This window comes from Fulvia fulva, chromosome 5, assembly GCF_020509005.1.
Source record: "Fulvia fulva chromosome 5, complete sequence".
Lineage (NCBI taxonomy): Eukaryota > Fungi > Ascomycota > Dothideomycetes > Mycosphaerellales > Mycosphaerellaceae > Fulvia > Fulvia fulva.
The window spans coordinates 1389166-1413826 of NC_063016.1; the positions used below are offsets into that span (position 1 = coordinate 1389166).

Here is a 24661-nt window from a genome sequence, read left to right on the forward strand (position 1 = left end):
GACAGTGGCAACACTCCTGCAGCGCATGAACGAGAGACGCAGTCCAGGCTCGTGGTCTGAATGTAGCGAAGTACTACGAAGGCGATATTCCGGTCCAAGGCTTATACGTCATCCGCGGCATCAACCAGGCGTCAATGTGTTCTGGGAGATCATGTTTCTGAGACGCGGGCCACTAGGAGCTGATGTACGGTCTTGTACACCATCGTCAATGATATTAATATACAGCTACAGTAGTACACGGGGCTATACACATGAAACAAGAACAAAGCACCCGGTTCTTCCCAGTGGTATCAAAAAAGGAGAGAATCCTGCCGTGATCCGTTCGCTCTAAACAATATTCCTCCTCTTCATACATGCTCTCATAGCCTATCCTTGCCAAGACATTCTCAACTCCCTGCCCTTTTGCCCCGGCCTCGTCTTCACATCCACATCCGACGCCCTCTGCCCCGGCCCATGCTTTGACCCAATCCCTTTCAATGACTGCTCGCTCAACGGCGCCGAGCCAGAAGAACCGCTCGAGTTGGTGGAAGTCGTGCTGGCCCTCTCACTAACCTTCTTGCTCACTGCCTCGACATGATCAGTAGCCTTCTGTCGACGATTCTTGTCGTCGGACCTGAACGCCTCGAACTGCTTCGGTGGCGATGGACGTGCTGAGAAGTCTCCATCGGCGGTGGAAGGACGGCGGTGAGTTTCTTGGTGGACATTGCTACTACTGGACCCTCTGCTCTTCTGGATGATCTGGCGGGCGAGAGCGTAAGCTTTGGCGCGGCGGCGGGTGTCTTCCTCGGTGGGGATGTAACGTGGTACGTCCTCGCCCTTCTTCGCGGTCCCGGCATTGAAGCGGTACTTTGGCGCTTCTGCTGGGCGGAAGCGTGGGATAGTGGAGGTGGCGTCCATGGAATTGTGCGGGCTTGGCGATGAGACTTCAGAGTCACTCATGTCGGTGGAGGAGTAGGTCGAATCCTCGGAGCTTTCTTCTGTTGTTAAAGAAGGTGGGAAGCCAGTATCCGTGGGTGATTCGTAGTCGCTTACGATCTTGGTTTGCTGTGCGCTGCGTGCGGCGTTTGAGAGCTGTTCGTGCATCTTCGTGGCCTCGTGGGGATCTCTGTGAGGTTTCTTGAGGTCAGGCGAGCCGACTCGGTAGTTCTCGAGAGCAGTTGTGGGTCTTGACTCGGCGGACTTTTGAGCGAGACGTGAAGCAGGACTGCCCTCCATGTGGTCCTGGTATGCCATCAAGTGACGCTGAGCGCCACTGGTCGCATCGCCTGTGGCATAGCCAGTTCCTGACTTGAGAAATTGCTCAACATCCTTGGCTTGTTGGCTCCCATCGTCAGCATCATGTCTGTACTCATCAGATTGTGGGCTTTTGCCGATCGTGCTGTTGGACAGGCTGGATGATTGACGAGAGTGCTGAGGCTTGTACAGCGCAGTCTGCGAGGATCGATGCTCCTGGAAGCTCGAGATCTTGGGTTGTTCTGGATTGGCACGAAGCGGTAGGTCTTCCTTGGTGTCTTTGACTTGTGGCACCTTAGACCTGGATGCCTCTGGTGATGCGACAGGAGCCCACTTCGCAGCTGTGTTCACTGGCGATGGTGGTTTGATAGGAGCCACGATCCCGACTGGCTTCTCGTGGTCAATGCCCCACTCGTTAGTAGGACCAGCAATGGCAGAAACCATCTCGGCAGTCGGTGGATCGTAAGCGTAGATACCACTGTAGCGACTGGCTTTGCGGTCTTTTTCGTCCTTTTGGTCGGTGGCGGCGATCTGTCGTCGTGCCTCTTGATCTTCCAACCACGAGTCGCGAGAGTCGCGCTGGCTCTTGTTCGATGAGGTCGAAGTCGGCCGCAGCGTCGAATTGCTCGTCTGCTGCGATGCAGGGCGTATAGGGTTCCACTTCTGGGTGCTGGCTTCCGATGCGGCATCGTTGTCGGTGCGCGATCGCTGACCTTCCGATGACTGGTACCCAGATGTTCTACGATCTCGTCGTTCTTGTTCCTGTTGCTTCTGAATCCGATTCCAGTCGTCAGATAGGTCCCTGTGTTCTGCCTTGACATCAGACTCAAGCTGGGGCACGCTGATGCCAGGCGAGCCAGGGTCTTCTTGCTGCGACGTAGAGCGAGAGTTCTGGTATGAGGATGAACGTGAGTAGTCCACGGCTTCTAGATCTGGAAGCTCATTCTCCATGAATGCTAGCCGCTCGTTTGACTTGCGCTCCAGGTTGACGGCCTGCGATGGCTCAGTGCCATCTCGGCTGAATTCAGTAGGATTGCGCTCATTCCACATCTCGTGCTGAGCAATCAGAGACATGATCTCTTCTGTTGGATGAGGTCCAGTCGGCTGGTACTGATGATTCGATTTCCATTGCCTGAAGCTGGCATCGGACAAGTTGGACGAGTACCTAGACGGCTGTGGCCTCTGAGGCGAGAACTGTCCTTCGGCTTGTGGGTGGAAGCTGTAATTGGAGGTCCGCCTGGATTGCAGACTGTGCGGCGGCGAGAAATGCTCCTCATTCTGTGGACGAAAGCTGTGATATGATTGAGGGCGGGACTGGTACTCTCTAGGTGGCGAGAACTGTTCCGAGAACTGCTCCTCGTTGCGTGGACGGAAGCTCCGGTACGAGTCGTACCTGGGATGCCAACGCCTCTCGGGTGAGAACTGACGATCATCGTAGCGTGAAATTTGATCATCGTATCGCGGACGATAGTTCTGTTCAGAGCCGTAGTTGGAGTACTGTCGGTCATCATATTGCGGACGGAAACTTCGCCCAGAGTTGTAGCGCGAGTACTGCGGTCGTTCCATTGGGAATTGCTGTTCATACTGTGGCCTGAAGTTCTGGCGGGAACCGTTGTCCGAACCATTGTAAAATGAACCATCGAAGCTCGATGGTCGACGTGGCGAGATTCGGTCTTCGGGGTATTGGCGGAAGCCAGAGCCCTGAGAAACGTTGTTATTGCGGTCACTGTAGATGCCAGAGTACGAGTTGTCTTCCTGACGGCGGAAAAAGCTGTTGACAGAGGAGCCTCGCGACTCGGGCGGTGGCTTAGGTGTGAAGCTACGCCAACGATTTGTGTTATACTCTTCCACGAACCTTGGCCTGGAGTTGCTGCTAGATCGAGGTAAGCCGCCAGTATTGTGCCAGCTGCCTGCTGTAGCTGCTTGGTTTGTCACATGCTCGGTGGGAACGGCATCATTGTTCCAAGCACCAGCCTCGACGAGCTTCTCGGTGGGAATCTTGTGGAGCATGGCAGCAGTGGAGTCGGCCATGTTTTGCGGATCAGGGAAATAGCTTTGGCCAGTGATCTGGTGGCGCCATCCTTCTTGAGGTGTGACGGCGAGAATCTCTTCGGCCGACGGCTTGTCAAAGCTGACGTCGGTCAAGGTCCTTCGCAACTCATATCGCCCTGAAGGGCCGTCGACGACGACGGCAGTAACTCTCGAAGGGATATCCATGAGATCATCCTTCAAGTTGGAGGCCTCGTAAGGGTTACCCTCGCTTGTGTAGTTTTGCAAAGGATGAACGTCACTGACAGACTGATCTTCGTCTGCCGTGGTGTAGGTACCATCAGTAGGCGAAGACGGAGAATATTGGGCATCGAGTCGCTCTTGTTGTTTTCGGTCAAGTTCACCTGACTCGGCAGACGAGTAGGTCGAGTCATGCGTCTCGTCAGACTGGCCCGAATCGCCCGATCGTCGTTCTCCACTAGCGTTGCTAGCGGATGTAATGGCGCTCAGTTGCTCCAGATGCTGTTGCACAATCGATGGTGGCTGCTCCTCGCTGGTGCCAGGGAACATGTGACCGCGCATTGACGGTGGTTCGTCAATGTTTGCATGGCTTTCACGAACTTGCTGGTCAAACGTTGGCTGCTGGATGGCCCTCATCTGTGTCCTAAGGGATGGCGCTCTGCTTAGCTCAGCTGGTCTTTGAGTGTGATGCTCTTCGGACTTTTCGCCCTCGTCTGTCGACTGGTGTCTGTGACCGTCATAATCGCGGTTGCCTTGCATCTCGCACAGAATTGCTGCAGCTCGTTCAGAGTCGCTGTTGCGTTTCGCCTCTGCACTAGACACAGGTCTGCTCTGCGACCGAAGCGCGTGCGAGCTGTTACCAGTGGATGTGCGACTAAAGAGAGGCTGAGTTCTCATGTTCTCCAGTGGATGATGGCTGAAACCAGGTCGACCAGGGCTGGGAGGCTGGCTGTACTGTCGTTGTGGCACATCAGCCTGGGGATCGGCAGGCCTGTAGTCTGGCGACATTGGTGACACGATGTGACTGTGCTTATTACTGTAATCATCAATGAGCGGCGAGACCACGCGGCTGCTCTCCTCAGTATCAGGCTCGGTGTCGCCCATTGCAACGTTAGGCCAAGGACCAGTCTGATCCTCGCCCACAGGTACACCATCATCTTGTCCCAATGGCATGTCAAGCTCTACGCCAAGGGTGGCGTATGCGGCCTCGACAGCCAGCCGTTGCTCAGACTCAGTCCGAAGCTGGTTCCCGATCGACTCAAAGTTGTCGAGATTAATAGACTGTATCGAGCGATCCGAGTGGTTCTTCAGAGTAGAATCGATCGATCGTGACCGGTCAGACTTGAATGAACGATTCGAGGGGTTCTTGAACAGGCTTGAATCATTGGATCGTGACCTCAAAGACTGGCGTTTCGCCTCGAGAATTGCCTGGAAGTTGTTGTTGCGCTTCGTGTTAAGCGATTCTTCACTCTCATTTCGGCCGCTTGAGGGCTGGATCGGAACGGGAGATGGGCGCTCGTAGTATGCGACATATGAACGAGCATAGCGAGCAGCTCGAAGATCCCCCGACTGTCCTCTGTTGTCTGGAGTGCTGATCATGCCGCCACTGCTACGCGCGCCATCAGCGGTGGAGGGACGCCTGGTCGGAACCATGCTGTTGAACAAACTGCTAGATGCCGATCTTGTCACTTCACGGGGCCTTCCGTTCTGCTTCTGCTCCTCACGCTGATGAGCATTCTTGAGAATCTGCTCTGCGTGCTCGCCTGAGGCTCGCCTGCTGTTGAACAGACTTGAAGATGCAGATCGAGTCATTTCAGCCCTCCTGTGATCGCCCGATGGTGTGGTAGGTCTGCTGTTTGGCATAGAAACGCCTTGCGACCTGAGCGGATGATTCTCATTGATATTGGCTGTAGAGGGACTACCGGAGGTGACGTTACTGGTGTCCCCGCTCTTTGCGTCGAAGCTGTGATTCAGTGACTCGTTGCTAGTAGGGAGCCTCACGCCATTGTCGCTTGATTGTCTGCTCAACGTCTGGGAAGTGATGTTGGAGTCGTGTTGAGGGGAGTTCATTGATGTGATCTTGGAGTTGTGTTCGGTCGTGGTCTCCGTTGGATTGCGGGTCGTGTTCTCTGTAGGGTTGCGAGTCGGATTGAGAGACATGTCTGCGCGAATAGCCGCGAGCTCTTCGTTGGCATCAGCACAGGCCTTGGATCCAGACTCGTCAGAGTTACCGCTGCCGGCACCTGATGCAGTGTCTTCAAGAGCAGCGGTCGCCGTCCTATCGTCATCTTTGCCTGGCACAGATCTGCCTCGCGCCAGATGTGGGTGATCGGGTGACATTGACCGTAGCTCAGCCGCCGCTTCGGCCCTTAGAGCCTTGAGATGTGCTGCTTCGGGCTTCTGGACAGAATTGCGGTCCAGAGTCATCATCTGAACAGCATCCGATGCCCCTCCCCGTGCCTGGCCTTCGGTGAAGAATTTTCCATCGAAGTAGAAGCCTCTTTGGTCGTCCTCGGACGACTCCGTAGACTCAACCTCAACGCCCTGCAACCCAAGCCCTCTGACTTGACCTTCAGTCGCAAGGACTCGTCCTTCTTCGGCTGCGGGCACACCGCCAACTCGCATAAGCTTCTTCTCATCCCCATCAGCAGCTGTGCCGGGTCTGGTCATGGTGGCCACTTCATCCCCCTGGGCGAACTTCCACGTTCTGTAAGCCAGACCAGCGGTTGCGGGCATACAGACACAGACAATACTGAGATGCACCTCGATCAAGGTCCAGATTCCGATGTACGTGTAGTTGTACGTGACGTTCTCGTCTGTGCCGTAGCGGATCAGATATTGCAGCCGAACACAGCTGCAGGCAATGACCACCACGCCAACCAGAAAGACCGAGCAAATGCCAATCTTCTTCATAGGCGAGATCCCAAGCCTCAGAATCTGACCTAGCGGCATGACGATAACCAAAACATTGAAGAAGATGTTGATTCCCGCAGCAGCGTACACTTGAGCTTGTTGATCCGTGCAATGGCCAGTGGCTCCGTTGAATCGAGTCCAGTTGTAGCTGATCGGTATGCATTGAAAGATGGTCGCGAATTCGAAAGCGACCAAAGACATCGCCAGCGCCGAGACCACAATCCAGCACGCAGCCCGCAATGCTCTCGCATCAGTGAGGAAAATCCTCAGGTACAGCAGGACCAGCGAAATCTTTGTGCCGAACACAACGGCGAGGTATAGAGGTTGACCAGCGAAGAAGTATTTCAGGACCTTTTCGATTCCAGGTATTCCGACCTCCCAGTAGTCTTTTCCCATGCCATTCTCATAGCCCAGAAACCCGACTGCTGTGATGCCAGTCATGGGAAGTAGGCATATCAGGAGCATCCAGTCGTCCCACCAAAAGCCTGCGCCACCCCATATTCTCGATCTCGAAATGACCCGGAAGATGGTGAAGAGGATTGCGACAGCGAAGAGGGCCCAGCAGACTGCTATGCCTGTGCCTGCCAAATCTCGTACGGGGTAGCTGCATATATCGGCCTGGAACTTCTTCGCGTCGATGCCATTGGCCGGACTACAGCTGGCTTTGAGGCCCGCTGTCAACTCGTCGTTCAGTTGCCGGCTTTGCTTGCTATCGCAGAAGCATGGTGTATCTGTTGGTTCGCAGGCGTATGATTGCAGAATCGGTAACGAAACATTGGTCTGTCAAGCGAGTCATCAGTAACGTGTCTGCAGTTCCAATATAACGACGCTTCGACTTACCACACATTGTGGCAGAGCTGTACTCTGGCTCACGCCAGTCTGGGGCGACACTGGTACAGCAATCAGTGCTATCGCAGCAATCAACAACAGCCGACTGCTCTTGAACCCCATCCTGTACACTGGGGCATGGAGCCTGCGCCAAACAAACGATTAAAACAACAACAGCAGCAACAACGACAACAACAAGCGCGCAGGAAAGGAGGGAAAGGGGAGTGTATAGCTCAACTCTCAGCACATAACGCAAAGCAACGCCCACATGACAGCCACAAATGCAGCCATACCGTCTCTGTATGGTTCGACTGACACGTAGAGAGCATGGCAAGTCATGGTCTCAGTCGATTGCTTTTGCCATCGATCGTAGCCCTCAGCACCCGCACACGCCGCAGCACTTCTGCAGTGGGCGTTCGCGGTGCCTGACATGCGGCGAGATGGCAAAGGCGAGGGCTGGGATGCCTAAGCTTCATTGATGTGCGAATGGCGTTGGGTTGCGTTAAGCTATACCAATGGCAGAATGGACGGCGCAGATTGCTGACTCGTGCCTGTTCCTGGTTGTATGTTTAAGGTTTGGAAGGCGTGACGCTGAGTCGTGGTTGTTTGCGGGCACACATCATCTCGCAGGATTCTGAGAAGATGCGCGCGGGCGGAGTCGATCCGTGATTGTCAAAGTTCAGAGCTGGAGTCATGTTTGAAGTCAATGCAGCTATCTATCGATGAGACACATGGTCCGGCCATGAAAGTATTGAAAGACCAATTGATGGTGCTCTGCGTGAACGTTGCACGTGCATCGCTTGCGACTCCTTGCTTCGCGAACGGTACGAGCTCGGGCTCTTTTCGAAGGCTGGGAGCGTGAGGCCCGAGCTGTCAGCGAAAAGATAAGGTACAACGGACCTGCTATAGGGTATGGTGCTTCGCATTACGCTCCGGTGAGCAAGCGCAAGAGGCTCCGTGAACTCCAATGCTCGTCGAAGCTGCAGCCCTGTGCAGCGCTGATATCAAAGAGTTGCAACAGCTAAGCGCCGAAAATACCTTTCGACCAGAGCATGAGGTCTCGCGGAGTGTACCAGATTTTGGGTTCCTGGCAACGGTACCGTACTTGCGAGTATGACAGACGCTGACAGGCCCCGCTCATCGGTCATACTCGTCGGCGTAGTAACGATCACCCTGCTGCACAGCTCTGCCGTATCCACCTCGTCCTGGATCATACTCTTCACGGTACTCGTCACGCACTTGTCCGCCGCTTCGGCCCCGTCCGTACTGCCTGCCCTCAGCAAAGCCTTCGTCCAGATCTGCTCTGATGATGCGCTCGTCCAGCTTGGTGCCGCCGACGTACTTGAGGCAGTCGAGCGCGTCCTCGTGTGTGTAGTACTCGACGAAGCAGAAGCCGCAGGGCGTCTTGCTGAAGCGATCCAGTCCCATGACCAGACGCTTGATTTCGCCGCAGGAGCTGAACAGGGTGTGGATCTGCTCCTCGGTGGTGTAGAAGGACAAGTTGCCTACGTAGAGTGTGGTCGCATGCTTCAGCTTGTCTTCGATGTCTGGCTGGTTCTCGCTGCGGTCGCGGTCTTCGGCGGGCTCGTCGTTGGGGTTGCCGCGTCTGTTCTTCTGCTTCTTGTTCTGGTGTGTGTCAGTCGCTGTCAGGAGTGATATCATTCTGCGCATGACTTACCTTGCCAATGGTATAGGAGGATGGCTTGTCGAGGCGGTCGACGGTGTGCTGGAACTTGAAGGCAGGCATCGCGGTCGTCGTGAGGGGGTGGTATCCAAGTGTCTTTGTGCGTGTGTTGTTGGCGAGTTGAAGGACAACATTAAAGATTGGATCATCGTCAAAGCTTTGGCGCGGATCGTGGACTGGAAAGCCTGTAGAACTAGAAGCCTTCCCTGGCGCACAGTCCCATCTGGCGCACAGCTTAACCAAAGCCAACTGTCGTGCAGGTAACGCCAGTCAAGTTTTGACGCGGATGGTCTAACCTTAGTGAGAGTGTGGTAAACAGCACGAGCTTCACGCGCAGAGAGCAATTCCAGGCTCGTGACGCGACACTCGGTTGCACCCATTTCCACCCCCTGCTCGAGACGTCGAGACACTGCAGACGATGCGATTGACATAGCAAGTCCCTACAACAAGTTCCGAGAATGGCCAAGATCCTCGCCCAACAGCCGCGTTGGCTCGACCATGGCACGCCCGGCTACGACTTCTTCCAACCCAACGAGAGACACAAATCGGCACAGTCCGACTCGACAGCAGACGCGCCATTGAGGAGGGTCGCGCATCGAGGCAGTGAGGTGTTCGTCGCAGTCGGCAACGAGATCAGGTGGAGCCATCTCTCGACCTTACAAGAGGCCGGCGGCGGAAGCGCAACAAGACATGGACGCCAGGCATCTGGCCAACAGCCTATCCACAAAGTGCTGAGGACGCCGGCGTCGAGACCCATCCAGCAGCTCTCTGTCTCCCCCTCTGGACACTTCATTGCCGTGCTGACATGGCACACTTGCCACGTCTGCATTCTTCCACCCACCGAACACCTGCGCTTCCAGGACAGCCAGCCAATAAAGCTGCGCTCTTACCAAGTCGGTCCGACCGCACACGTACTCGAGCAAGCATCTCTGGTGAGCGTGCTCTGGCACCCGCTATCGCCGTCTGGGAACGCGTTGGTGACAGTCACACAAGATGCCTGTGTCAGATTGTGGGAGCTGGATCAAAACAACAGAAGTACCTTCAACGAGCCTGCCCTTGCCGTCGACCTCAAGAAGCTGGCCAACGCAAGCTCGCAGCGCGAAGACTTGAGTGCGAGCAAATATGGCACCAACAAAGGCTTCTCGCCTGACGATCTGGAGATGGAGCTTGCTTCCAGCTGTTTTGGCGGCCAAGGCAAAGACGATGAAGACGGCTGGTCAAGTATGACTCTGTGGGTGGCTATGACAGAAGGCGACGTCTACGCCCTATGTCCATTTCTGCCTTCAAAGTTCATCGCGCCCGTCACTTTACTTCCAAGTCTAAGCACTAGTGTGGTCGCGAAGCAGAAGGTGTTCGATCAAGATCGCCAAGTTTCAGATTTCGATCGATTGGTCGCGAACCAACAGAGTAGCTGGCTTGCCGACCTCGATCAGCAAGAGCCCACGTCTATTCCCGGCCACTACGATGTGGACGTATACTCCCGGCCGGATCGTCTCAGTGCCATACCTAGACTTCAAGGACCATTCCAGCTTTCGCCAGATCCTGATTTGGGAGAGATTACCGACATCTTCGCGGTCGCGCCTAAAGTTAACGAAGAGGCTTACTTCGATGATGAGGACGATTACGACACGCTGAGCAGCAACGACGGGTTGAGCATTGGCATTGTCTGCCTGGCGATGAGCAACAACAAAGTGCACATCTGTTTGAACGTTGAAGGCGTCGAAGCCGAATGGCTGCCATCGAAGCGGTCTCGAGCACAGTACATGAATGATCTTGATGCTACGAAGGCGCTGCTTCTGCTTGAGAGTGCTGAGCTCGCAGCTGAGCATCAAGGTGGCAATGCCCTTGCTTGGCCGACGTTCACAGCATCACCGACAGATCGATACGAGGTTTTCACTACGCAACCTGGTGGAGTCTTCAGCTTGTCCTTCCGGCCTTGGGTAACAGCTCTCGAGGACGAACTGTCTGCGCCGCAGCCGGACGGAGAAGGTATAGGCTTTCGATTGAATGTGATCATGGAGTCTGCCAGCACGAGCGTTACTGCCGTCAACAAGTCGCGGGTGCCTCTGCGGGAGATCAACAGGTCTATAGCCATCCTCGACCACCTTGACTCAGAGCTAGGCTATATCGTCTTGACTCTAGCACAGAGCCAGCCTCTGGCCACTATCCTGGACCTTCCTGTGGCAACAAGTCACGCGTTACTTCCTGAAGCGCAGGCTACAGCTGGCGCGTTTGCAGCTCATGTCCCACGCGCGCCGTACCACCCAGACCCGGCCTTCGACAAGCCGATCGCTTTACCAGATTACATCAGCAAATGGCGACAAGACAGTGCTCGTGGTATCGGCGGTGACATCAAGGGGCAGGTGAGATTCTCGTCGGACACACTGCAGAAGATCACCAAGGCGCATCAAGTTCTCAGCCATGACACGCATGCACTTGGTCTTGCAGCTGCGGACCTTTACAGACGCTGCGAGTCCATGATGGAGGAGATGAAGTTCCAGATTGAGCGAGTCAAGGAGTTGTCGAACCGCGTTAATAGTGTTACCGGTGAGGACGAGTTCCCAGATCAGTCGACCGCTGGACCAGAACTTGTGCGAGGAGGCAAGGACAAGATGGAGAAGAGGATAGAAGACAGGAAGGAGAAGACGGTTGCAATTCGCGAACGTGTCGAGAATCTACGCAGGAAGATGAGGAACGTTGGGGGCAAAGAAATGTCGGCAAAGGAGAGGGCTTTCGCGGAAGAGGTTGCCAAGCTCGAGAGGACGATTCTACCGGAGCCTCGAGTACCGACAAGTCCAGGCGCGCTCCTCAAAATGGAGAACAGCGAGCTTACGATCCGCACGGAATCGGAAGATCTGGATACGGAAGAGCGAGATACCATCGCTGGTCGCTTCAAGGCCGTCGAGGATGTGTATAAGCAGCTCACATCGCAAGCAGCCGAAGTGCAAAACGAGCTCGAGTCGCGGCAAAAGAGCGCGACCGAATCGCGGCCTACTACGCCCAATGCCCATGGCGCGGACTTTAGACAGCAGAAGTTGGCACAGGTCTTTGCGTTGTTGGACAGGGAGACGGCACTGATTGAGGCTGTTGGCGAGAGATTGGAGAAGCTACAAGTTGCGAGCAGATGATTGTTTTGGCGAGCATAGCATGGAGTTGGTGATGTATAGCTTGCATGGCGGCTTGAATAGGAGCGCAACGATTGAAGGATGGTACGTTTGTCAGTCATGCATGATATGCGATGGTCGTCATGTTGTGACATCCTCGATGATCCGTGCGACTGAAGGACATTTATCACGATCCGACCTTCGAACTGATAGCGCATTCGGCCTGTTGATGATATCGCACAGCAGGCTCCGGACCACAGCCTCGGAAGCGAGATGAACGCATCCTGATCGAGCGACAACGTGGCCGAATTCCCACACAACGCAGGCACACAAAAACACTGTATCCGATCGGCATTGCTACCGAAACCGGCAAGCGATGTGCATCTGTAACAACTACCAAGGCACACCGAACATCCTAGCAGGGGTCTTATACTGCTGGTGCTCCTTGGCACGTGTGAGCTTGAGCGCTTGATGCTAATTCTCCGTCGACTCCACTTGCTTTCCAGACCACATTCGACGCCAGGTCCTAATCTACATGCTGCAGTCTCGACGACTTCCGCTGGCCATCCTCGGCTTCGTCCAACAGATTTCCACTTTGGTTGTTTGATCTAGGCGCACAAAAGCGAACAAGCTTTCCGACATCCACATGGTCGCTATTGCCTTTCATCTGGATCACGTCGACACGTACAGCTCGGCACTATGGAACAATTCGTGAAGTTTGATGGAACGCTCGATCTTTGGTGATGTGTGGAACGCGTTACCAGCCTTTATAAGTCTCCAAACCTGCGTCTCGGTAGGTGTTCTCTCAGTACAGCAGCTTCTTCTTGCAACGTCCCAGTCACTCTTTTTCTTTACAACACCACATTCTCTTCGGCAAAGATGAAGCAGACTTTCTCTCTCGCCCTGGCGGCGCTTTCTTCTATTGCTTATGCACTTCCAGCGACACAGGTCAAGAGAGCCGACGATGGTCCTGTCGGTTACGCTTCGCAGAACGGCGGGTACGATTGACTGCCTCTGACCCTCTCAACTTCTTACTGACAATTCCTAGCACCACTGGTGGTGCCGGCGGCACAACTACCACCGTCTCCTCGCTCGCTCAGTTCACCAAGGCCGTCACTGCAGACGAGGCCACCGTCGTCTACGTCAAGGGCACCATCAAGGGCTCTGCGCAGACCAAGGTCTCCAGCGACACTTCCATCCTAGGTCTCGACTCCAGCTCTGGCCTTGAGGGCATCTCCCTCTACATCAAGGATGTCAGCAACGTTATTGTCCGCAACTTGGCCATCTCGAAGGTTCTGGCCGACAATGGTGATGCCATCGGTATTCAGAAGGCTACCAATGTGTGGATTGACCACATGGATCTATCTTCCGATATGGACAATGGCAAGGAGTAAGGGCCTGAGGTGTGTCCTTTATGTTGGGAAGACGGTATGGCTAACTATCATCACAGCTACTACGACGGTCTCTGCGACGTCACCCACGCCTCCGACTGGGTCACGATCTCCAACACCTACTTCCACGACCACTACAAGGTCTCCCTCGTCGGCCATTCCGACTCCAACGCCGACGAAGACACTGGTCACTTGACAGGTACGTCCCAGACGCTCCTCTGCGTTGTCCCGCTTGCACATCAATAACTAGCCTCTTCACCCGCAGTAACCTACGCCAACAACTACTGGTCCAACACCAACTCCCGTATCCCCTCCATCCGCTTCGGCACCGCCCACATTTTCAACTCCTACTACGACTCCGCCGACACAGGTGTAAACACCCGCATGGGCGCCGAAGTCCTCGTCGAGAGCACCGTCTTCACTGGCGTCAAGTACCCCGTCTGCAGCAGGGACAGTGATGAGACGGGCTCGGCTGTGACAAAGGATGTGGACTTTGGCAGTGGCGAGAACACCGCTCCCAAGGGAAGCTTGACGAGCATGCCGTACAAATACACGCTGCTGGGCAGTGCGAAGGTTAAGGCTGCGGTTGTGGGGACTGCTGGTAACACTTTGACGTTGGGTTGAGTATAAGAGGGGGTGGTGGAGTTGGGTTGAGGGGCAGAATAAGGGTAGATATCGACAGTATTCGTTGACGAACGTCATCTTGGTCTTTCACTACATGCCTCATATCGTTGAGAAGGACTTGCCTGTGGCGATACCGATATTCTGCAGCGTCATCTGCTGATGCTTGACGTTGCGGGCGGTTAGATAGAGGGTATCACAGTCGAATGGACAGCCATCTTTGCCGCAGCTCTTCATACCATATCCTATCCATCTACCTTACATTTGACCCTGCATCGTCGCAGTGGACTCAATGCCGTGGCTCAGGGTAGTGATATCATGAAGCTGGATCTACCAGCTCTGGAATGAGGATATCAATGGTGCATAAGTGCTGCCGCTCGAGAAGCACTTCGACTAGCGTCATGCACAGACCGGCGAATCACAAGCATGTTTGACAGAGCCAAGGATAATCCTTGACCCGACTCTCGCCTGCCTCATGACGTCGAATCTCGTTGCATGAGCAAGCACGAACAAGCACAGCCCTGTATCTCACCGGTGTTGACCAGCCGCCACTTTCCAAATGGAGAGGTAGGTGAACGACTCCAGACATTTTCATCACTCTCGCACAGAAAACATCATCGACTATGGCTCGCACACACTACTCCGACGAGCGCTACGAAAGCGACGACAGCAGTCTCGCCGACTCTCCCCGAAGCAGACACAGAAGGAGAGCGCACTCTGAAGAGTCGCCATATACCGAACGTCCTCGGGCAAGGCCTAGACATGCGCGCCGACACTCATCGTACGCCTCAGAGAAGACACGATCGAAATGGCAAAGTGCGGGCAAAGTCGCGCTCGGTGTGGCATTCGTGGGCATTGTGGCTCAAGTGGTCAATCGGTGGGTGGAGAAGAGGGAGATTGAGAGCATACGACGAGAAGAAGACAGAGTGAGGGAGAAGCGACGGCAGTTTGAGAAAGCAAAGGCCAAGAGGCGCCGTGAGGAGGATCGCAGAGAGAGGGAAAGGGAGGACCGCTCGAGAGGACATGGCCCTGAGGTATGGGAGGTCACCGAAGAAGTCAGAAGGATAGGCTATTTGCCTGCTGAAGAGCGAGGACGGAGTGAGAGTCGCGCTCCGCGAAGGCTGGAGGCGCCGCCAAGCAGGGAGGCTTCCATTGATGAGTGGGAGGAGGACCAGGTGAACCACCATGAGCGCAGAGGCAGGGCAGAGAGAAGTCGAAGCAGACCTGCTGTTGATGTTACATGAGCGGCTTGTAGGTTGCGGCAATCATTCTTGCTATGGGACATACACGATGGACCATACTGCGGTGACCATGGAGCTCAGTATCCTCGTGGATGGCGTATTCACAATCGGCATTTCTCCCTGGGCTCACGTTACAAAAACCACTTAGCGTAAGGAACTCAACGTCGACTGCCTACTTGACTCGAACCGAGATAGCAATGGCTCAATCACGAACCTGCAGACACAACGCGAATCCCGAGGAATGCGACTGCTGTCGATGGTATCACAGACATCCTGACTTCAGACCCTTCGATCTTTCTGTGATGCAACATACTCCCTGGGGACCCGTGGAGACTCTACAAGACAGACCAGACTCGATTCGAGCGGCACGCAGGGGCTCTCGTGCGCTTCACGGTAGCTTTCGAAGTCCAAGTTACAACAACAATCCACAATTTGATGACGAACTTCGATACGAGTCCTCGCCATCATCGTCATCGTCGCATAGCAGCGCATTCACTACTAGCCCTGCGCGACTGACTACCTTTCCAGCCTTCACAGAGCTCCGAAACTCGCCCTTTTCGCTACCAAGCTACAGCGAAGCAACAACCACTTCTTCAACCACCGAACACCGTACTCAAATGCTTCACACACAAGCCCGTAGCCTCGCAGAGCGCTCAGACAATCTGATGCTACGCGGCCGAGAGTTTTGTGACTCAGCTAGGATCACGCCGATGCCACGAGCTTTCGCGTACCCATCCTCCGACATCATACGCAGAGACCATGAGACACGGCTCGAAGCTCGTCAGTCGCTGGAACACCGTTGGCGGGACCATCTCTACGATGTTGCCGTTTGGCGAGAAGCTTTGAGCCAATGGGACTCCGAAGTGGCCAGGACACTGACCACAGGCCTTTATGATCACGACCTCGTGTTGACAAGAGAGAGGCTGCAAAGAGATGAGCGGGAGTTAGGAGCGCTGATCAGGCAGGCCGGGCTCGAAGTGCCTAGTCATTTGACTCCTTGGTAACTGGGGCGAGTACATGGGTGCTCCGGCTTATAGTCCTAGGCGAATGGCCTGCATTTGAATGATCAGTAGCGCTCATGCCAAGTTTCCGGCTTTACTTTTGCTTGAAATGGTTCACCCACGCCTTCAAAATCCCATGCGTGCCTCAATACTGCTCATCGTGTATCAGCCGGGCGCTCATCATTGGTGAACAGCTTGCCCTATCTCAAGATACACGATGAGGGTTTGCAGAGTGGTGTCGACTCGGAATAGGACGCAGTGCTCATGATCTAGCCTTCTCGAGTGCTGCACGATAGAGTGCCTGCATTGCACGAACATCTGTGCCAATAGCGATCAAGTCAAAGCGCTCCTTTGCTGCACATGCTTGCTCTCCGTCCGCGACAAGCATACCAACCTCCTTGTCGTGTGTTCGAGCTGCTCCTACGATCTTATCAATGGCTGCCAGGAATTTGGCCTCGGTGTACTTCGCAGGTGTGGAGCCCAGCAATGCAAGCGCAAGATCGTTAGGTCCGATGAAGACCCTGTCGACACCTTGGACCTGGCAGATCTCATCCACATCATTACGACCTTCAATCGACTCGATCGGAAGCATGACCACGACACTGTCGTTCGCTGATGCAACATACTCGACAGGTGTTGACAGCCCATGCTCGAACGCTGCGAAAGCAGAACCTCGACCTTGCACGCCGGTGGGAGAAACTTCGCAAAGGATACAAAAGACTCGGCCTCGACTGCACTGTTGATCATCGGAACAAGAACACCGTGTGCACCCGTGTCAGGGGCTCTCTTCACCAACGACGCTGACGGCCCACGAATCCGGACAATGGGCGAGGATCCAGCACTGGCTACGACGCTGACCATGTCATGCATGTCAGAGTCGCCGATACCCCGTGCTCCCGATCTATGATAGCCGCGTCTAGTCCTGTGTGGGCCACGACTTGAGCATGCCTCACGCCTTTTAATGCCAAGAAGGTCGTCATTGCGGTCTGGCCGTTTCGGAGAGTGTTCAAAAGTTTTGGAGTAGCCATTGTCGCCACTCGTTTGCCCGAAGCGCGGAGTAAGATGATCGCCCTGTTCGACGGTTTATCGGTCAATGTGAACATCAAGAAGATGATGGTATGGGCAGAGAGACCGCCTTCTCCCTCGTGAAGAGCTTCCGGCTCCACAGGCCGAGATGTAGTCAGCACACTGAGGGTGTTGAGAAGTGAGTAAAGGGTAGACGAGACTGCTGAGGCTGCCCATCTTGTCACATGCAAATCTCAGACGGGTCCGAAGCTGGGGAGCAACTGTGTCACAATGTTCGCATCAGATCGAGTCGCTTGGCATGTTTGGTGGTGTGCTGGTCGGGGTTTGCATGTGGACAACATCAAACGAAAGCTGTCAGCGTCTGTGATAGCGACTTGAGTTCAGAAGATATGGCGTGATGGGTGCCTCTCAGTGTCGCGGGTACTGACACGTATTCCGGTCGTGCATGATGCAGAAAACATGAAGCATCTCGATGGGAAAGATTGAAAGCGAGCTGCTTCGGATTCAGACGCAGTGTCTACGGACACGCCGAGGAACGTGTCCGTAGACACTGGGGGATTCAGAAGGCACGGCCGCTCAGATTTGTCATCGGCGAATAGAAGAAACATCACTCTTTGTCGTCTTCCGACTTCTTGCTGCTCACTGCATCGCTTGGCTGCATAGGAACAGTCGGTATACTGTCTGGACACATCAGATCTCTCCATCTTGGCTGTTCGCGGCATCGCTATTTTGAGCGCACACCGATGGAATCAGAGTAATCGTGGATGGCAGGCACCGGCCTGCATATCATAACCCAGCATGAGACAATTTTGATCAGCCTTGCTGACATGATGCATGTAAGACAGTACACTTATGCAGCTCGGTTGGCTGCAATGTCAATCCGAACATCATCATCAAGCACAAGACCTGCATACCACACTGCTCATATCGGCATTAGAAAGCATCACGGACCTCTTCCCAGCATTTTCCATGTGCAGTAGCGGACTTCCTCACGCGCCTTACTCTTAGCGACACCTTGGCCAGGAGTAAGCTATCACTTCGCTCCATTGTCAGTCAGGAAGCTTCTGGGCACCATGGGCCTGGTCAATTCACTCTTCTATGGTTGGCCAAGTCTTGCAGTCATGGCCATGGTGTATCAGGTACCTCGTCAATTGTCGAGCGGATAGGACCCGACACCGTACCCGTCTCCGGATCCTTACAAACATGGACGTCGAGGTAGAGCATGGTGTACCGCAGTATATGTAAATACTCTCCCGCATTCGGGCAATTATTGACCAAGACCAGCAGCCTCGTTCTTGGTGAGCAAGACTACCAGAAGATGCACGATCTTCTTCGCGATTCGTTTTTTGGACGACTCGTTCGCCTGGCAACTTCTGGTCGATATTTTACGTACCCCGAAGAGCGAGAGGGCTTTCTGATACCAGAAGCCTATCAAAAACCGCATCTATCGCTCAGGTCATTGAAAACCGAGACTGGTGACAGCGATGCTGCAAGCGATGAGAAGCCACGGTCCATAGCCTCCAAAGATTTCGAACGACCTGGCATTGGCGAATTAGCGAACGGCCTGGTCGGCGAGAGAGAACGATGTAGAGAAGCAGGCTGGAGAGGTCCCAGCGACGGACGTCCACAGGACACCCTCTGGAATCATCACGGTCACTGGTAATCCGAAACCGACCCCGAGAACCCTCACAACTGGAGCAACAGGAAGAAGTTATGGACAGGCTTCGTCGTTCTGGTCTACACTCTGTCGATCTACATCGCTGCCTCACTCTACACGGCAGCGATACCACACATGATGGAGTCGTGGAATCTAGGACGAGTCGCATCATCCGTCGGTCTCTCAATCTATGTCATCGGCTATGGCCTAGGTCCGCTCATCATGTCTCCATTGTCGGAAGTTCCCTGGACTGGGAGGAACCCGCCATACCTTATTGGCAAGTTCATCTTCGTCATCCTCTGCATTCCAATAGCTCTCGTGGACAACTTCGCTGGTATGCTGGTCCTTCGGTTCCTGCTCGGTGTCGCGGGATCACCTGCATTGGCGACGGGAGGCGCCTCTTACGGTGACTTCGCTACGGGAATGCAGCTGCCATATGCCATCGCGATATGGGCAGGCGGTGCTTCCGCGGGTCCGGTACGTACCTCAGTCTTCAATGCTTCCATCTGTACGATACTAATACATGTGCAGTCCCTCGGCCCCCTCATCAGCAACTTCGCAGTGACCGCAAGCTGGCGCTGGCCTTTCTACGAGACCCTACTAATCGCAGGCCCAACGTTCTTCGTGATGCTCTTCTTGCTACCTGAGACATCAGGCGATTACATTCTCCTTCGCCGCGCACAACGTCTCCGCAAGCTCACTGGGCGCAGCGATCTAATGGCCGAATCAGAGATCAAGGCAAGAGACCAGAAGCCAAAGGAAGTCCTCTTCCAAGCTCTCATCAAGCCGTGGGAAATCAACATGAAAGATCCAGCTGTGCTGTTCACCACTCTGTACCTTGGCTAAGTTGACGACTGTGCGATCGAGATCCTTCGGAGTTGACGTGGTCATGGCAGACTCGTGTACGGCATCTACTATTCATTCTTCGAATCCTTCCCCATGGTTTTCGACGAGGTGTACCATTTCAGCTTTGGCGTTTTGGGTGTGGCATTCTTGTCCATCGCAGTCGGCTGCATCCTGGCTGTGATCCTTTGGTGCGGCTACTTTTACTTCGTCCTGGACAAGCAGATGCAGAAGATGCAGCTCGTGAATGTTCCTCCTGAGGCACGTCTCGCTCCGGGTCTAGTGGCGACCTTGTTCATCCCAGCTGGGTTGTTCATCTTTGGTGAGTGCAGCGTCGAGGTCATATTGTCAGCCAACTAACGTACCACCCCAGCCTGGACATCCCGCGAGTCCATACACTGGATTGTCCCCATGATCGGCGTGACGATGTCCGTGGCAGGCAACTTCGTCATTGCCCAATGCGTACTGATCTACTTGCCGTTCTGCTATCCCAAGTACGTCGGCTCGTTGTTTGCTGCGAACGGACTAAGCAGAGCGTTGCTCGCCGCCGCAGCAATCTTGTTCTCGATCCCGATGTTTGAGAATGTTGGGATAGATTGGGGTGTCATAATAGAGAGCTGTTACGGCTCTTGGACTTGAGCGCGGCGCTGTCGATCTGATGTCGAAATCGTGCCGTCTCGCGTGGCATTCTACCAAAGTTCAACGCGGTCTCCCATTGTGCAGCCGGCGCGTGGTTGTTTGTTGCGCGAGCAGGTCTGCCATGCGACAGTAGTGCATGTGTTCCAATTGCATGTGGGCAAAAGCTCATCTCGCTCATGCGGGCTATCAAGTGACGAGCAAGACTAGCAAGGCAAGGAGTCAGCTGCACTGCAGCAGGGGGTCAGGTCGGCCGAGCAGGGTGGCAGGGTTTCTCCAGAACGTCGGCGGTGTGAGTGGTTGGCAGGCAGAAAGCTTGCTCTGCCCGTTCCATGTTTCCCGCGGCCGTTGCAAGCGTGAAGACGATTGCCCTGCGTTGATAGGCTGCATCCGACAGGGCTTCGTTCGCTACAGTAGCCCTCAGCCCTCAGTAGGCGGCGTGCTCAAGGAATTACTTTCGAGACACGAGCCACATCCACCAGCCTGAATCCTGCTCGCGTCCACCGTCCACCACCGTCTCGACCACCGTCACGGCCATGACCGACAGCATCGATATCTTCCGTGTGTTTAGCTGAACCGCCAGCGGACGCGGTTTGCGTATGACACCGTCGCACTGCTGCATCACCAGCACCAGTCTGGCGACCCACTTTGTTGTGTCTCACATCAGAGTCGAGCCTCCCCGATTCGCGCGTGGAACCTCGCGACTGCGACTGCGACTGCGACTGCCACTGCGACTGCGACTGCCACTGCCACTGCGACTGCCACTGCGACTGCGACTGCCACTGCGACTGCCACTGCCACTGCGACTGCGACTGCCACTGCGACTGCCACTGCCACTGCGACTGCCACTGCCACTGCGACTGCCACTGCCACTGCGACTGCCACTGCCACCACCATCTGCCACTGCCACCACCATCTGCCCACACAACCCGACCACCGCCACCCTTGAGACCACTGGCTGGCTCCAACAGTCTCAGACATGCGGCCTAAATTCAATATCCCGAAGCTCGATCTGGTACGACGCCAGCCCATGTCTATGGCGCGTTCTGAAGCTGAAGAATGCTGACTATGATACGACTATAGAAGATCAGTTCGCTGCGACCGGATGCCAAAGCATGGCGAGACCAATACGCCCAATATGCCCTGTCACCAGATTCGAGGCCCTCCACGCCCAAGAGCGTACGACCGCCAATGCCCCACGATGTCGAGGCTGATTTGCGTGCCGCTTGCACCTACATCGTTACCCACCCGAAGCCATCACACGAAGTCTGGGGACTGGACGCCACCAGACCCGCACTAGATTATGCTGCTATCAAGGCGGCAGAGCCAGCGCCGGCCACCGCACCGGCACCACTTCCCGCGAGGAAATCGAGTCTTCGTGCCAAGGTTGAGGCCAGGTTGGAAGCAGTCATGCACGAATCCGCCTTGCCGTCCACCAAATACAGCTACAAGCCGAACGTTCAGACCGACGAGCTGTTCAAACACGAGGAAACCATCATTTTGCCGAACAATGCACGATCGCGAGCTGATTTGCTGATGGCACCAGAGCCACCAAGACACGTCATGTCCAGTACAGGCACCCACTCTGAATCGCATTCGCATTCGAGCTCGCAGCAGCAGGTGGTGATTCCCACGCATGTCGACCCAGCAGTCAAGATACGGACCTCAGCTCGATCGGATTCGGTAGGCACCACTGGATCGACACCACATACCGATTCTACCGATTATCCTTGGTCAACGTCCACCGGCATTACTTCTGCATTCAATACTCCTGCGCGGAGCTCAAAGCGTGCCTCTACGCAAAATGTCGTTTCCGAGAATGGGAGTGTGCCCAAGCTTGAGGCCGCCAACGCCGAATGGATGAAGCAGGAGCTGGAGAAGCACAGGAAGACTATCGAGCAGAGGGAAAGAGAGCGGGAGAAGCTGCTAGAGGAGCAACATAATCTGGTGCGGCTGGACAAGGACAACGCGACCATGCGTTCGGTATCACAACCGCACGCAGCAATGTCACAAGTGCCTCCAAGGAAGCCAGTGCCTGTTAGACCTGAGGGCAGGCAAGCCAAGGATTTGTCGCGACCCGGTACTCGACAAGACACGCGATCCGATCAATCAAGTCTGGCGCCCAAGGGACGAGGGAGGGCTGACTCGGTCCGGACTGAGCAGAGCCAGCAGACCACAGACCAGGAACCTCGAGGTAGATTTCCACAGAGATCAAACAGCCGACTGCGCAACGTCAGTCGCACTGCGAAGCGGGCCGTGAGCAGAGCTGGCAGTGTCACGAACGACCTCATAGGCCACTACCTACGTCCCGATGCTGAAACGAAGTCGCAGGGGCCTACCAGTCCCATCTTGGGACACCGGTCTCCGAGTAGAACTCGACACATCGCAACCAACGTCAAAGACTACTTCAGACCTAGTACAGCGAGTGGTAGCCGAAAGACCAGCATGGATGCCGTTCGAGGTCATGTGCGCAACCCGTCAACCGATTCGTTCCATAGCGCAACTTCGGGAAGGCCTGGTTCGGAGGTTGCGCACAAGCCGTGGAAAGGGTGGCGACTACATAACAAGAACATTTCTCACATCACACCTGAGATCAGCCGACGCGCAAGTGCAGCGTCAGGGAAGAGGACAGTGGACTTGTCGTCTTCACATAAGCCCGCTATCAACCTGAACCGGGAGCTTCCACCTCTACCGAGCCTGGACTCATGGAAGGATGACCCAGAATTAAAGCACCCAGTAACGTCAAAGCCACCAGCTGCTGCTTCAGTGACAGCTGCTATCGCTCCTGCTTACCATGGGCTCAAGCGAGCGCTTTCGAAACGAGACATATGGAGTAAACCGACTTCCAGACCTTCGAATCAAGTGGGCTCGCCCACACCTCCTCAATCAGGAAAGCAGTCCATCGACTCGAGAAGGCTGAATCTACACATCACTACAGACAGTTCAGTGCCTAGTCCGCCGCTCATGTCATCAGGGACTGGGCCGAGTATGGACGAACCTGATCTGCACTACTTGTCGATGACTACTCTATCTACGACAAAAAGCGCCGAGCCACGTGCCAAGACGCCTTTGGGGGATCCTGGTCGTTCTCGACTTCGAAGCAAAAGTGGTCTAGCATCCAGACCTGATGTACTGAGGCCACAGCTGACGCGCAACACGTCTCAGCAGTTTCGTTCGGGTACAGAGCAGGAGAGGCCGGCGGTAGTGTTGACTGGGAATCCAAATCTCCTCTATCATTCTCGAGCAGTCGCAGCTGGACTCGTCGATGATCCGACGCGAGCGCCGTCTCCCAGCATGAGCGGAAAGATGGGACATTCTCGACAAAGCAGTGCCGGTCGTCAGCCAAGCATGGACGAATACGCTCGCATGATGGACCCTCGTTACCAGAATACTGTTGAGATTGGTGCGAGGAAGGCTGCTGACAAAGACAGATCAAGGAAGCACTGGTGGAAGAAGCAAGATCACAAACAAGCGAGCTGGATGGATCGGGTCACGAAATCTGGTGCTAGGAATGGTATGCTTGTTGCAGAGAACACTGCAGGATCGCCAGTCGCGCGCTACTAGGTATGGTGTGTGAACTCCACAGATCAAACTTGGACACGATTGCTTGAAGTCAGGACTTCTATCACTACTGGCGCCGGATCGCCATTTCAGTCTTGATTGACCTCGCATTCTGGACTTTTTCGTCACGAGAATGGGATATGAACACGGAAAATTACGATTACTGCATTGGGCAATCGAGAGTCATGTTGATGACGAGCGATAGACGGCCACCAGCGTGGAGTTATTGGCATAATATCCTATCACTTAGGATAGAGAATCAGGCGTTCTGCGGGTTGGAAAGGTCCATGGACTGGGATTCATTGACTTAAGAGATACCACCAACACCACACTCGCTGAAGAGGGGTTTCGTTAATGTTTGTACTAGTAGTGGCGGAGCGACGCACCGACGTTGCAATTGCATATGAACCAGGTCACCATCCACTAAGCTCGTCTCCACACACCGCTCGCGCCTGCCTTGTCGACAGCAGCGTTTGCACCTGCATGTGACGCCAAGAATGAGCTTTCCTTCGGCAAAAGTAGCCGGGAGCTGTTGCCTCAATGGTCTCACACTTACTTCAAAACATCCGCTGAACATCATCCGCACTTGAGTCTACATGAGTACTTCCCAATGGCGCACCACCAACCAAGCACTATCACCATCTGCCACGGGATTGAGACATTTGTCTCATGACATCACAAACAACCATCAGACATCCGGCCGTCACGATTGAGGCCCGTGACACGCCGGACCTGACACTATCAGACACGCAGGGTAGGTATCAGCATTTGGATATTATCTCACACGTACAGGTGAAGCTCTATATCCAAAATCCACAACATCACACTACAGTGAGCAACGCAATTCACTGGCAGCAGCCACTAAATTCCGCCACCAAAGCCCTGAACGATCGGCACGCGATCTCTGAGCAA

General features: G+C 54.7%; 9 protein-coding genes across 9 annotated transcripts; 6 read left to right on the forward strand and 3 right to left on the reverse strand.

The window, feature by feature from the left end:
* Window positions 1-366: 366 nt before the first annotated feature.
* Window positions 367-7107, reverse strand: CLAFUR5_05774 (uncharacterized protein; the record flags this gene model as incomplete). Its single annotated transcript, XM_047904922.1, has 2 exons — window positions 367-6936; window positions 6997-7107. The coding sequence occupies 2 exons, from the start codon at window positions 7105-7107 to the stop codon at window positions 367-369; spliced, it is 6681 nt and encodes a 2226-aa protein (XP_047761636.1).
* Window positions 7108-8121: 1014 nt separating this feature from the next.
* Window positions 8122-8731, reverse strand: CLAFUR5_05775 (Nuclear cap-binding protein subunit 2; the record flags this gene model as incomplete). The annotated part of the gene is made up of 2 exons (XM_047904923.1): window positions 8122-8610; window positions 8663-8731. The coding sequence occupies 2 exons, from the start codon at window positions 8729-8731 to the stop codon at window positions 8122-8124; spliced, it is 558 nt and encodes a 185-aa protein (XP_047762204.1).
* A 395-nt stretch (window positions 8732-9126) lies between these two features.
* Window positions 9127-11796, forward strand: CLAFUR5_05776 (Nucleoporin NUP82; the record flags this gene model as incomplete). Its single annotated transcript, XM_047904924.1, has 1 exon — window positions 9127-11796. The coding sequence occupies one exon, from the start codon at window positions 9127-9129 to the stop codon at window positions 11794-11796; it is 2670 nt and encodes an 889-aa protein (XP_047762203.1).
* An 855-nt stretch (window positions 11797-12651) lies between these two features.
* On the forward strand, window positions 12652-13787 carry CLAFUR5_05777 (putative pectate lyase A; the record flags this gene model as incomplete). Its single annotated transcript, XM_047904925.1, has 4 exons — window positions 12652-12770; window positions 12821-13162; window positions 13223-13362; window positions 13429-13787. The coding sequence occupies 4 exons, from the start codon at window positions 12652-12654 to the stop codon at window positions 13785-13787; spliced, it is 960 nt and encodes a 319-aa protein (XP_047762202.1).
* A 620-nt stretch (window positions 13788-14407) lies between these two features.
* On the forward strand, window positions 14408-15028 carry CLAFUR5_05778 (uncharacterized protein; the record flags this gene model as incomplete). Its single annotated transcript, XM_047904926.1, has 1 exon — window positions 14408-15028. The coding sequence occupies one exon, from the start codon at window positions 14408-14410 to the stop codon at window positions 15026-15028; it is 621 nt and encodes a 206-aa protein (XP_047762197.1).
* A 1260-nt stretch (window positions 15029-16288) lies between these two features.
* On the reverse strand, window positions 16289-17129 carry CLAFUR5_05779 (4-hydroxy-2-oxo-heptane-1,7-dioate aldolase; the record flags this gene model as incomplete). Its single annotated transcript, XM_047904927.1, has 3 exons — window positions 16289-16725; window positions 16764-16879; window positions 16921-17129. 3 exons carry the CDS (start codon window positions 17127-17129, stop codon window positions 16289-16291), a joined length of 762 nt encoding a protein of 253 aa, XP_047762196.1.
* Window positions 17130-18844: 1715 nt separating this feature from the next.
* CLAFUR5_05780 (MFS-type transporter pyvG) lies at window positions 18845-19555 on the forward strand (the record flags this gene model as incomplete). The annotated part of the gene is made up of 2 exons (XM_047904928.1): window positions 18845-19186; window positions 19241-19555. The coding sequence occupies 2 exons, from the start codon at window positions 18845-18847 to the stop codon at window positions 19553-19555; spliced, it is 657 nt and encodes a 218-aa protein (XP_047761830.1).
* A 93-nt stretch (window positions 19556-19648) lies between these two features.
* Window positions 19649-20191, forward strand: CLAFUR5_05781 (MFS-type transporter pyvG; the record flags this gene model as incomplete). The annotated part of the gene is made up of 2 exons (XM_047904929.1): window positions 19649-19874; window positions 19926-20191. 2 exons carry the CDS (start codon window positions 19649-19651, stop codon window positions 20189-20191), a joined length of 492 nt encoding a protein of 163 aa, XP_047761831.1.
* Window positions 20192-21167: 976 nt separating this feature from the next.
* On the forward strand, window positions 21168-23752 carry CLAFUR5_05782 (uncharacterized protein; the record flags this gene model as incomplete). The annotated part of the gene is made up of 2 exons (XM_047904930.1): window positions 21168-21203; window positions 21272-23752. The coding sequence occupies 2 exons, from the start codon at window positions 21168-21170 to the stop codon at window positions 23750-23752; spliced, it is 2517 nt and encodes an 838-aa protein (XP_047761829.1).
* Window positions 23753-24661: the final 909 nt, after the last annotated feature.